Here is a 14,025-nt window from a genome sequence, read left to right on the forward strand (position 1 = left end):
ATGTCACTCGATGAACAGCATGATTTTCAATCGTGAGCTAAATAAAACAGAGAGATTTTAAGACATGAAACAACCAACGACGAAATGCAAAAACAGTTTTCCATACAAGTTGGAAGCTGGGTCAAGCAAGACGTTGCGAAGTAATAGTGCGTGACACTCAGTGCGAGCTAGGAAGAAGGTGCCAACGGCCAGCGATACTGAAGCGTTACTAATACTTAGTGCGTTTGAAGCCCATCGCAGTGGTGCATGTGCACCTAGAAAAACGAATAATCGTTGTGAGCGGGGTTGCGCACGGCACCCAAGTAGCCATCATCAGCACCCGGTGCTTTATTCCATGAGCAAGGCACGGGTTTCAGTTTTGCAGGCGGTGGTTCGGGCACTGGGCTCAGGTAATCATTTGTTTCATTACCTGCAAGCACACAACACACACACACACACACACGCATTTACTTTAGAACGGTATTTCCTGATAGCGCTACGTGTCAATAACGATACGCGTCTTTATCACAACGTCCAACAGCACATCGCACATCTCTAAGATACTACTTGTGATCCATGCCTTGGATTTCCATCGGTTTATCCCTGGGACCTCTGCAGCTGTTTCTGTCATCACTTGGTTGAAATTGTTTGTGAGGGCTTGAAGACTTTCTTCAAGCAGAAGTAATGGGGCAGTTTTTTTTCTCCCCTTTGCTTCAAATTGTTGAGCGATGTTAGGATCTTTCACTTTATTGAGGTTGAATTGGAGTCGGTCGTTTTTCTCTGTCTTGATATTCCTCAACCGTCCTTTGAAGTTCACTAGGACAGGGCTGAGGTCACTGCCAGGGTGAGCTTCTGGGAACGTTCCTGTTTTAGCTCTACTGTTCCAGTTCTTCGCAAGTAAAACGTTTATCTGGTTGTGATGCTGACCGTTTGGGGAGTGCCATGTCCATCGTCAGGATGCTTTACGCTCACCAAGAGTGTCAGCAAGAAGAGAGACATTACTGGCGAATTCTAGCAGGCGCTGTCCCATAGCATTGGTATTTTCTTTGCAATAGGTGTCGCAGAAATTCCTCCAGTCTTCTTGGGCATCTGTATGAACCTTGGTATTTCAGTCACTCTGATGAAGATGTCGTTCCTGTCGACCTTGTTGATGACAACTGAAGCTGGGTGTATAAATGTCCACTCTGGTCATCCTGACAGTCTGATGTGGGGGCGTATATTTGCACTACAGTGACGTTGAATGCTTGGATATCGGGCAGCATACGAGTACAGCATTCTTGCAGCCACTGGTCACCAAGTAAGCCAGTACTACCTGCCGCGTGTGGGGAATAAACCCAACCAGAAAATCCTATCTGGAGAAGGATGGGCTCTGGCAGATGTCTACGCCCTAGACACGCCTAATCATGAAGGAAAAGAACACTGAGACCAAACCGGATTGGTCGCATCCTGGATGAACAATGACCGAGCCATCCGTTGAAAAAAACAACAACAAAAAAACAAACAAAAAAGTGCTGTTTGGAAAAAAACACAGATTATAGGTGGAAGGATCAGTATCTTATTCACCACCTGGAAGGTAAGAACATCCACACAGGTTCGGAAACTAAACGAACTGACACATCCTCAAGACTCTGTGAAGCTGGACGGAAAACCAACAGAGAGGTGCAGACAGAAGAAGGGCATGTCTTGTACCATAGTGGAGAAGAGGACAAACGTGTATATGGATGGGGGTTCTGGTCAACAAGAACTGTCAGATACATAATTTCGAAAATACAGGCGCACACACACACGCACACACACACGCGAGCGCGCATACTACTACCACTACCACCACCACCACCACTACTACTACTACTACTACTACACACACACACACACACACACACACACACACACACACACAAACACTACAGACCTGTAGCGGCCATGTCCTCCAGTGACTGGTAGCTGGACGAGTTTCGTTTGTCGTCTTCTGCCTCATCGTAGACCCTGTTGATAATGTACGGCTGGCTTTGGCATACTGGAGGCTGCTGCCTTTGATATACCAAATCACTGTACCCATCGTCATCTAACTGGCCTAGCGTTCTGGAGGGCTTGTTGTAAAGTTGTCCTCCTGGTGGAAGAAGGAAAAATGAAGAAAAAATGAGTAAGATATGACGGGCGCAATAGCCGAATGGTTAAAGCGTTGGACTTTCAATCTGAGTGTCCCGGGTTCGAATCACGGTGACGGCGCCTGGTGGGTAAAGGGTGGAGATTTTTACGATCTCCCAGGTCAGCATATGTGCAGACCTGCTAGTGCCTGAACCCCCTTCGTGTGTATATGCAAGCAGAAGATCAAATACGCACGTTAAAGATCCTGTAATCCATGTCAGCGTTCGGTGGGTTATGGAAACAAGAACATACCCGGCATGCACACCCCCGAAAACGGAGTATGGCTGCCTACATGGCGGGGTAAAAACGGTCATACACGTAAAAGCCCACTCGTGTGCATACGAGTGAACGCAGAAGAAGAAGAAGAATAAGATATATATATGGAGAAACGAACCATTGGTAACTGAGTAAAAAGGTAAATAATCTGTGGAGTGATGGCCTAAAGGTAACACGTCCGCCTAGAAAGCGAGAGAATCTGAGCGCACTGGTTTCGAATTCCAGCACAGTCGCCAGTATTTTCTCCCCCTTCACTAGACCTTGAGTGGTGGCTTGGACGCTAGTCATTCGGATGAGACGATAAACCGAGGTCCCGCGTGCAGCATGCACTTAGCGCACGTAAAAGAACCCACGGCAACAAAAGGGATGTTCCTGGCAAAATTATGTAGAAAAATCCACTTTGATAGGAAAACATTAAAAAAAACTGCAACCCGGAAAAAATACAAAAAACAAACAAACAAAAAAAATGGGTGACGCTTTCAGTGCAGCGACACACTCTCCCTGGGGAGAGCAGCCCGAATTTCACACAGAGAAATCTGTTGTGACAAAAAAAGAGTAATACAATACAGTACAACACAATACAATAAATGACTAAATGACGACATGAATGAATAAATAAATAGATTAATAAATAAATATTACGTCTTATAAAAGTGAAAAGTAAATAAATGAATTACTAAATAACGACATGAATAAATAAACAAACAAATGAACGTTACGTGTGATATAACATAAACAGATAAATGAATAATATTTGTTGACTGATAGATAGATAGATAGATAGATAGATAGATATGTGCATATTCAAACAGGATGAGTGAACACCAGACAGACCAATCAAGAATCTTCATGACAGTCTGTCTGCTGGCGCTGTGGGCCTCGACGTAAACTCACTGAGGAGGTGAAAGTGAGGTGGGGGTGGGGGCGGGGGGGACGTGAAATTGTTAATATCATCACAGCATGATATGGGACATTGTTTTTCTGTGGACTGTATTTTGTGATGACGGCCGAGGGTGCTTTTATGGAGACTCGTTCGCATTTGGACATACGTAACAGCTCTGTGTTCAACGTTTGCTTTCATAATTCATTGCAGCACCAGCCAGACAGGAGAGCACAGACACATGCAGTGTTGGTCAGGAAATGTGGACAGCACCCCCAAAGAAACTGAACTGTGTAAACACAGTCCTCCCATTTTCTTCCCAAAGCACTCTCAGTTCTGGGTAAGGGCCACAGAGTCTCACCGTATAATGTCTCTGACTGGGTTTGTACCCTCACGTCCTCACAGTCGTTAGTCCAACTAGAGAGTCTTCATCTTCCTTATTCTTCTTACGGGTTTATTGTCGATTCACCACATAGAGGTATAGTCAGGCAAGCATTCACTTATTTCAAGACTTGCAAAAGCAAAAAAAGGGAGAGGTGGGTGACTGATTAAAGAAAAAGGAAGCTGGATGTAAGTTAAGTTTCCGACTGACAAGGAGAACTTACTTCTTTTGACAACTATACAGACGACGACAACGATGATCACGATGACGATAACAGCACCAACACTGCCACCTACAACTACAGGGATGTTCAGCTCTTGTTTGGAGGGTTTTGTTCCTGCTGAAACAGACAAAAGGATCAATCAGTCAGCCAGTCATTATTCTATGAACTACCCAGCTGGTAGGCAACCACTCAGTCTGTGATGTAGTGTACTGTGGTGTAGCGTATATGGATTTGTCCGAACGCAGTGACGCCTCCTTGAGCTACTGAAACTGAAACTCAGTCTGTGAATCATGAAGTGAGAGACACACATCTGGACATAACAGGTATCAGAGAGTTTGAAGGACACTGGACACTGGTCACAACACAAAGATGTGGGATATAATGTGCAAGAGGGAACGACGTTGACAAACTGGCCAGCATATGTCCAATAATATACTTCATATACAGAGAGAGTTAGTGATAAACAGACAGACAGACAGACAGATAGATAGAAGAAAAGAGAGAGAGAGAGAGAGAGAGAGAGAGAGAGAGAGAGAGAGAGAGAGAGAGAGAGAGAAAGGGGGGAGGGAAAGGGTGATAGGATGGGAAAGAGATGGTGAGGGAGTGAGACGGTTCCAGTTTTCAAGAAAGCATCAAAGTGTGCAGATCGGTTCATACACGTTGCACAAAAAAAAAAAAAAAAAAAAAAAAAAAGAAAAGGGGGTAGGGTGTGGGAAAACGAAACGCTTGACTTGCGCATAAACATAACGCGGTGGTCAGACTTCAATGGCCAGCTAAAAGCTACTTGCAGTTTGATTGGTGATGTTTGTACAAACTCACTTTGTATCATCAACATAAGCCTAGGTCATCTTGCGTGATCAGTATTATATGTATGTGATATACTTATCAAAAGTAGAAATTACAGTACTGTCAATACCATCAAGGGACACTATCGATGCCATCAAGGGTCACTATCAATACCATCATAGGACACAATTAAGAGCATCAAGGGACACTATCAATTCCATCAAGGGACACTATCAATTCCATCCAAGGACGTTATCGATGCCATCAAGGGACACTATCAATACCATCAAGGGGCACTATCAATGCCATCAAGGGACAGTATCGATACCATCAAGGGGCACTATCAATACCATCAAGGGGTACTATCAATGCCGTCAAGGGTCACTATCAATGCCATCAAGGGGCACTATCAATACCATCAAGGGGCACTATCAATACCGTCAAGGGGCACTATCAATACCATCAAGGGGTACTATCAATACCGTCAAGGGGCACTATCAATACCATCAAGGGGCACTATCAATACTGTCAAGGGTCACTATCAATACCATCAAGGGGTACTATCAATACCATCAAGGGGTGCTATCAATGCCATCAAGGGGCACTATCAATACCATCAAGGGACATTATCAATGCCATCAAGGGACACTATCGGTACCATCAAGGGACATTCCAGCGCTCCCACGGAGGGGTATCAAAAGAAGCGCAACAGTGATTCCCTGAGTGAATACCGCCCTCAAGCGCTGTGGCATTGACTCAGACACAAGGGAAGCTCCAGCCTCCAGTCGCTCAGCATGGAGCAGCTGGGTCTGATCTAGTCTCACCGCCTGTGAGGAGCAGAGCATCGGTACCGCCATTCTGAAACGTCAGCTGCGCAAGAAGGCACGTGACCCGCAGACAGCCGAACCATCGAGCTCAACAGCAGTACTGTAACAGCTCAGTGTGCACAACAGCAAGACCTACACCCCTGTCCGCTGTGCCACCGACTGGACTTAGTGGTCATCCTCAGGCCCACCCAGTGTGAAGCTTATGCTGATCTTCGCTTGCGAAGGAAAAAGTCCTTCCTCTCTCTCTCTCTCTCTCTCTCTCTATATATATATATATATATATGTATATGTATATAAGAAACGACAGTACTATGAATACAGTCATTGGACTTTTGGGATCTTCTTCAACGTCCATCAATCAGGCTTCCAATCCTCACCCCAGACTCATGTTTGCGGGGGAGGGGGAAGTGGAGGACGAAGGGGGAGGGGAGGTTGAGGGGGGCGGGGGGGGGTGGGTGGGGTGGGGGTGGGGGGGGGGGGTAACTGCTGCTGCTACTCATCTCTTATATTCAAGGCGATGAATGCGTTTCCAGGTAACAACACGATCTTGTTTGTGTCCTTACCCCATACCGCTGTTATTCTAGTTTTATTTGCATATCTTTATATATATATATTTCCTTTCTTTTTTTTTCTTTCTTTTTTCTCAAGGCCTGACTAAGCGCGTTGGGTTATGCTGCTGGTCAGGCATCTGCTTAGCCGATGTGGTGTAGCGTAGGATATGGATTTGTCTGAACGCAGTGACGCCTCCTTGAGTTACTGATACTGATACTTATTTGCATGTCGACTCTGTCATCGCTCACTTTGTTGTCGCTCACCGACGCACCTGCAATGAAATGACGTCAGTCAGCACTCCAGCAGTTGCGCAAATCTGGTCAAGTCTTCACAGCTGGGTGTCGGTTGGGGGTGGGGGGTTGATTCAGCAAGAGGAGATAGTTTCTGATATAAAGAGCAGTGCTCACGCACAGTTATGTGATTTATATACTTGGCGTGAGTTTCAAAAAATAACAACAGTGACATGAGTGATAAGGATAATGATGCTGCTGTTGCTTCTGCTGCTGCTGCTAACAACAACAACAACAATCATCATCATCATCATCATCATCATCATCTTACTTTGCACTCTGAGGACTGCCGTTGCGCTCAGCTTGTACCAGTCGGTGTCTTCCCATTTCGCCGTACAGAAACATGTCTTCCCGTCATCCTCCACTGTCAGTGCAGCGATGGAGAGAAGGCTGTGTACCTCTGTCGTGCTGAAGATATCCGGGGTGGTATCCTCATGGGTGCCGCAGGTAAAGTACACCGACGTCACCAAAGGCTTGCCGCCGTGGACAGAACAGGTCATGGTCAGACTGTCTCCTTGCTGGTACACTGTGTCCTCGGAATGACCGTTGATGGTGGGAGCCTCTTGAGGAGGGTCTGTGCACAGACAGGGACATGTGGGACACAGTCAGTCACAGTCAAACAAAGAAGCGTGCAGTATACACCATGGACGTGTTCAATAGTAGACTCTAAAGAGCACAGCCTTCTGAATGACAGTAAACCTTTCAACCATAAACACGTTGGCATTCATGAAGCTAGTGACTTGTGGTGAGTACAAATGGAAAAATAATTTCTGAGCAGGGCACACCCAACAACCACAGCAGGGCTGTAAGAGCGCACACCCAACAACAACAACAGGGCTGTAAGAGTGCACCACCAACGGCCACAAACACAAGAGATACAAGAGAGGCAAGGCCTTCAAGACTCACTTGTGATTCACTTGAACAAGAGGCAAAGCCTTCATGGCCCATGTGTAAATTCTGTCCAAATGAGAACTTTTTGGTTCAATGCACAGAAAGGAAAATTGCAAGTATATTATATACCTGGTAATCACTCCATGTCCTTATGAAATATGTGTATGTTGGTGAAAGCCCGGTTCAACCAATACTCTGTGATTGACAATGGAGAGAGAGAGAGAGAGACTGTGCGTGTGCGTGTGCGTTCACACTGTTAACCGTGACAGTCCGAGTTTGAAATCCATCTCATTCGTTTTCTCATACTTTATTTAAAATCATGCAACGATACACCAATCTAATGTGCAGGAAGCATACTGCACACAGAAAATGAACCCATGGCAACATAAGTGTTTGTCCTCTGGCAAAAGTTGTGCAAACGAAATCTACCCCGATGGGTACACAAACATATGCATGCACTCAAATCCTGATGTATTGGGTTATGCTGCTGATCAGGCATCTGTGTGGTAGACGTGGTTTAGCACATATATGAGTTTGTTCTAATGCCACCATCTTGAGAAACTGACATTTTGAATGTACTGATGGGAATGGTTTCTGAAATGACTGACTGGTGGTGGAAGATGATGAGCTCAGGTGGTTGGAGGGAGAGTGGTCATCAACCTGGAGGTTGCTTGTCGTTCAATGAGGGAAGCACTGGGCCAGCTTTTTAGCTGAAATGCTTTAACTGTAGTGATGTTCTTGTTTTCATTTATTTATTTTAATATCATTATCATTATTTTCTTTTTGGTAGATGTGACTTTGGTTTGATATTAAAATAAGATATCTTCATTTATCTTATTTTAATATAATTATTATTATTGTTTCTTGTTGTTTATTTTTGGTAAGCGTGACTTCGGTGAGATGTAAGTAATGGTTGCTTGTGTTGCAGCAAGTTGTGGACTTTATTCAGAGTGGTAAATGTGTTGGGACACTGAATATCAATCACCACAGTGATGGTTTTCATTTTGGCTACTTCGTATTCATAAATATGAATTAAATATGTAATATAGTTTCTGCCATCAACTTAGTTTTGGGATTTAAAATCTTGAACAGGAGTTAGCCATTTAAAAAAAAATAAAAAATTTGTGTGTGACTGTGTGTTGTATAATATTGATCTTGATCTTGTAGAAAAAAAACAACAGGGGTGTGGGTGGGGGGGGGGAGGGAAGGGATTTTTTTTTTTTTTTTTTTTTGCATGAATAGTCGTATGCATGCACATGTAAGTACATGCGTCAAATTGGCCTTTCCATTAATCTATCGATGGAGTAAACCAATCAAACCTGAACATTGACATAATTATACATAATACACAAATTGTACATAACAGGCATAGAAAACCAACAACAACAACAACAAAAATGCCAGCAGGCAACTCGTATATCCTAGGTCCAAATTTGAATACAGCTTTGCAAGAATGCACAATTATGAAGTCCAGAAAAATAAATAATCATGGCTATCTTGAAAAAAATGGATGGGAATGAATAGAATAGCATGGCTGAAGTAATAAATGACAGAAAAGGAAAAGTGACATATAAAATGATAAATTTTCAGGAGAGGGTTTCCAGAGGGTGGGCATAGTATTTTAATGGAAAGAGTCCCTGACATCCCCACAGGGGCACAAAAACAACACCTTCAACAAACCAAACATCAACTGATCAAGCAACAGAGGCTTATGATGTTGTATTGTATTGTGTTTATTTAGATCAAAAGCATACAGGTTTTCTCATAGAAGATTCTGTTGTTCCTGTCCTGGCTGATGTCCATTTCCTGAAACAGAAGGATGACGAATTGTCAGTCATAAGAGATAAATATGCAAAGGCATGTGTTTGAAACTGAATTTTGTCGGGCTTCTACCATACAACCTTTTCAGCAAGGGAAACCCTAAAATGTGTGCATCATGCCAGCTGGTATAGTTTGTGGAACAAATACCCACAACCTGTCCAGCATGGGAGGCCCTACCAGGCATGTGACACATCAACTGACATAGCTTGACAGGTCACTGAAGCACTCAAGCTACCCCACCACGACAAGGTATCAGTTCCATGGGGTAGTAACATATCAAGTTTATTCATGTATTCATTTGTCAGAATGTCATATACAAACAAATGTGAAGCTCACTTTGTAAAACACAATATATTAGCACTAATGTTTACTGAATAGTTTGCAATTTAAAGAAAAAAATGTAAAACAATGGATTCTGTTTAAGCATTTAAATCTGGTCTTCTTCTTATGCTACAATTTTTATTGACATTTCACTGTCTCTGCTGATTAACCATAATTCCATGCCTACAACACCAATACAAGGCAGTATACCACAAACCCTCTTCAAATGAGAATGGACCATCTCACGAGAAAGAGCTATAGATCTACATCGTATACATGAAGCAAGTTTTTTCAACAATCCCAAATTTCCTGATCAAGGCATCTATTTAAGAAAAAGTGCATGCCAACACAGCAACGCACTGTTTTGTGCAAACAACATGCACAGGTGTCCAAAGCTTCTGCTGTGGCTGCATGTGATCAAATGTCAATTAATATGTGATTGTAAACTTCTACTTGTTATGTATCTGATCTATCAACCTGTTTGATGGCAGATACTTGAAGCTGAACTGGACACTTAAAATTTGTAATGATAAAATTTTATGCTGCCAGCCAATGACTGTTGGATTTACCTATTCTACCAAGTATCATAATTAAGTATGCTTTTCCAAACACACACAACAAAAGAACAATTAGTTTCAAGCCCAGGTTACTGTAACAGTTTGAATTTCAGGACTGGAAACCTGTGACATATATAAAAGGTAAACATCAATTCATTATACTGCTCACCTCTCTGAAAAAAAAGATACACTGACAATGATATGTTAAAAAGCATGTATCATTTGTTAACATTTCAGAATCTTAAAATGAATCATTGTATGTCAATCTCAAGTGAAAAATTTAATCCCCCCCCACCCCCACCCAAAAAAAGACAAAAAGGAATGAGTACCTTTTATGTTTCATCCCTATTATATTATGATAAGAATAAAACAGAAATATTTCATACATATCTATACCTATCCAACTATCTTTCTCAATAATTCTACAACAGATGAGAAATCTGATGACGATACACAGACACAGAGAGCGTGTCATACTCATAAGCAAGAGTAATGACATCAAATATGTTAAGAGATAAAAGGCTGACCACCAGACCACACACACAAGGACCATCATTACTTAAAAGGAAGGTTCCCAGGCCTTAAAAAAAAAGAAAACAAGAGAGGCAAGGCCTTCAAGACTCACTTGTGATTCACTTGAACAAGAGGCAAAGCCTTCATGGCTCATGTGTGAATCCTGTCCAAATGACAACTTTTTGGTTCAATGCATAGAAAGGAAAATTGCAAGTATATTATATACCTGGTAATCACTCCATGTCCTTATGAAATATGTGTATGTTGGTGAAAGCCCGGTTCCCAATACTCTGTGATTGACAATGGAGAGAGAGAGAGAGAGAGAGAGAGAGAGAGAGAGACAGTGTGCGTTTACACTGTTAACCGTGACAGTCCGAGTTTGAAATCCATGTCTCATCCGTCTTCTCATACTTTATTTAAAATCATGCAACGATACACCAATCTAATGTGCAGGAAGCATACTGCACACAGAAAATGAACCCATGGCAACATAAGTGTGTCCTCTGGCAAAAGTTGTGCAGACGAAATCTACCCCGATAGGTACACAAACATATGCATGCACTCAAAGCCTGATGTATTGGGTTATGCTGCTGATCAGGCATCTGTGTGGTAGACGTGGTTTAGCACATATATGAGTTTGTTCTAATGCCACCATCTTGAGAAACTGACATTTTGAATGTACTGATGGAAATGGTTTCTGAAATGACTGACTGGTGGTGGAAGAAGATGAGCTCAGGTGGTTGGAGGGAGTGGTCATCAACCTGGAGGTTGGTTGCTTGTCGTTCAATGAGGGAAGCACTGGGCCAGCTTTTTAGCTGAAATGCTTTAACTGTAGTGATGTTCTTGTTTTCATTTATTTATCTTAATATCATTATCTTTTTTTTTTTTTTTGGTAGGTGTGACTTTGGTTAGATATTAAAATAAGATATCTTCATTTATCTTATTTTAATATCATTATTATTATTGATTTTTGTTGTTTATTTTTGGTAAGCATGACTTCGGTTAGATGTAAGTAATGGCTGCTTGTGTTGCAGCAAGTTGTGGACTTTATTCAGAGTGGTAAATGTGTTGGGACACTGAATATCAATCACCACAGTGATGGTTTTCATTTTGGCTACTTCTCATTCATAAAAATGCTGAATTAAATATGTAATATAGTTTCTGCCATGAACTTAGTTTTGGGATTTAAAATCTTGAACATGAGTTAGCCATTAAAAAAAAAAAAAAAATTTGTGTGTGACTGTGTGTCATATAATATTGATCTTGATCTTGTATATATATAAAAAAAAAGGGGTGTGGGGGGAGGGATTTTGTGTGTGTGTGTGTGTGTGTGTGTGTGTGTGTGTGCATGAATAGTCGTATGCATGCACATATAACTACATGCATCAAATTGGCCTTTCCATTAATCTATCGATAGAGTAAACCAATCAAACCTGAACATTGACATAATTATACATAATACGCAAATTGTACATAACAGGCATAGAAAACAAAAAAAAAATGCCAGCAGGCAACTCATATATCCTAGGTCCAAATTTGAATACAGCTTTGCAAGAATGCACAATTATGAAGTCCAGAAAAATAAATAATCATGGCTATCTTGAAAAAAATGGATGGGAATGAATAGCATGGCTGAAGTAATAAATGACAGAAAAGGAAAAGTGACCAGCCGCCGTGGCGAAGTGGTTAGCGTCGCGGACTGACGGCTGGGAGGACGCGGGTTCGAATCCCAGCGGAGGTGGGTTTTTCGGCCCGTGGCCGGCTCCTACCCAGAGTTGAGTGTGCTGTGGGCTTAAATGGGGAGACTGGGACCACACAGTCGAGTGTCATCCGCTTCAAGGATGCGTCTTTGGGTGTGTTGCTCTAATTACCTGACCAACACTGCAAGTGTCTGTATCTCTCGGGCCTGGTTAACGCCGGGATATCATTATGACAGGAAGCGTAGAGTACAGCCTTGTCACGCAGTCCCAAACCAAAATGGACCTCTATAGCAACATCGTCATCATCATCGTCATCCTCCTGCTCCTTCATCGTCATCAATATAAACAAAATAGTCTCAAAGTCTGTGGCCTTTCATGCCCTGCTCTCATGGTGACCTCAGTTTCGATGCCTCTCCACTTCCGTGCTTGGGTTGAGTCCTGTCAATGTCGTCAGTGTCGGCAGATTCATAGGGGGCTGTTGTTTGAGGGACGTGGTGGCGGTCTCCACTCTGGGAGGGACGCTCACTCAGTCTGGCTCCGCGACTAAGCCATTATTGTCGTTAGTAGGGGGCTTAGTAGGTGGTGTCCTAAGTACGTTAAAAAAAAAAAAAAACAGAACAGGCACCACTGAACACCACCGAAGTGACTCAGCAGCAGTGCAGGGTCTCCTCTGGTGTGTGGCCTCCTGGCGACCTAACATCGATGGTTCCCTGTGGACTGCCGACGCTGGAACTGCGACGGACTAGCCCTGGTGTGGCTGTGTATGGGGGAATCTAAATGAGCGGCGTGGGAGTAATGCCACTGAAACGGTGCAGATGATGGGGCAGCAAAAAAAAAAAAAAAAAAAAAAAAAAAAAAAAAGAAAAGGAAAAGTGACATATAAAATGATAAATTTTCAGGAGAGGGTTTCCAGAGGGTGGGCATTGTATTTTAATGGAAAGAGTCCCTGACATCCCCACAGGAGCACACAAACAGCACCTTCAACAAACCAAACATCAACTGATCAAGCAACAGAGGCTTATGATGTTGTATTGTATTGTGTTTATTTAGATCAAAAGCATACAGGTTTTCTCACAGAAGATTCTGTTGTTCCTGTCCTAGCTGATGTCCATTTCCTGAAACAGAAGGACGACGAATTGTCAGTCATAAGAGATAAATATGCAAAGACATGTGTTTGCAACTGAATTTTGTCGGGCTTCTACCATACAACCTTTTCAGCAAGGGAAACCCAAAAATGCGTGCATCATGCCAGCTGGTATAGTTTGTGGAACAAATACCCACAACCTGTCCAGCATGGGAGGCCCTACCAGGCATGTGACACATCAAATGACATAGCTCGACAGGTCACTGAAGCATTCAAGCTACCCCACCACGACAAGGTATCAGTTCCATGGGGTAGTAACATATCAAGTTTATTCATGTATTCATTTGTCAGAATGTCATATACAAACCAATGTGAAGCTCACTTTGTAAAACACAATATATTAGCACTAATGTTTACTGAATAGTTTGCAATTTAAAGAAAAAAAAGTAAAACAATGGATTATGTTTAAGCATTTAAATCTGGTCTTCTTCTTATGCTACAATTTTTATTGACATTTCACTGTCTGCTGATTAACCATAATTCCATGCCTACAACACCAGTACAAGGCAGTATACCCTCCACACCAAAAACCATCTTCAAATTAGAATGGACCATCTCACGAGAAAGAGCTATAGATCTACATCATATATGTGAAGCAAGTTTTTTCAACAATCCCAAATTTCCTGATCAAGGCATCTATTTCAGAAAAAGTGCATGCCAACACAGCAACGCACTGTTTTGTGCAAACAACATGCACAAGTGTCCAAAGCTTCTGCTGTGGCTGCATGTGATCAA

The 14,025-nt window shown here is 42.5% G+C and overlaps 1 protein-coding gene across 2 annotated transcripts in view; it reads right to left on the minus strand.

Moving 5' to 3' along the window:
* The window catches only part of LOC143290513 (uncharacterized), a 76,792-nt gene that overhangs the window by 3,259 nt on the left and 59,508 nt on the right, over positions 1–14,025 (minus strand). Inside the window, exons 12-15 of one of the 2 annotated variants that reach the window (XM_076600020.1) lie at positions 6,615–6,917; positions 3,889–4,002; positions 1,892–2,089; positions 1–409 (exon numbers count right to left, since the gene is read on the minus strand). The exon at positions 1–409 is cut by the window's left edge and continues 3,259 nt beyond it. In XM_076600020.1, the coding sequence (XP_076456135.1) occupies positions 255–409; positions 1,892–2,089; positions 3,889–4,002; positions 6,615–6,917 (770 nt within the window). In that variant the 3' untranslated portion in view covers positions 1–254. Of the gene's footprint in view, positions 410–1,891; positions 2,090–3,888; positions 4,006–6,614; positions 6,918–14,025 lie in introns of both variants that reach the window. The other variant, XM_076600019.1, reaches the window with a different exon arrangement.

This window comes from Babylonia areolata, chromosome 15 (assembly GCF_041734735.1).
Source record: "Babylonia areolata isolate BAREFJ2019XMU chromosome 15, ASM4173473v1, whole genome shotgun sequence".
NCBI classification, from domain to species: domain Eukaryota; kingdom Metazoa; phylum Mollusca; class Gastropoda; order Neogastropoda; family Buccinidae; genus Babylonia; species Babylonia areolata.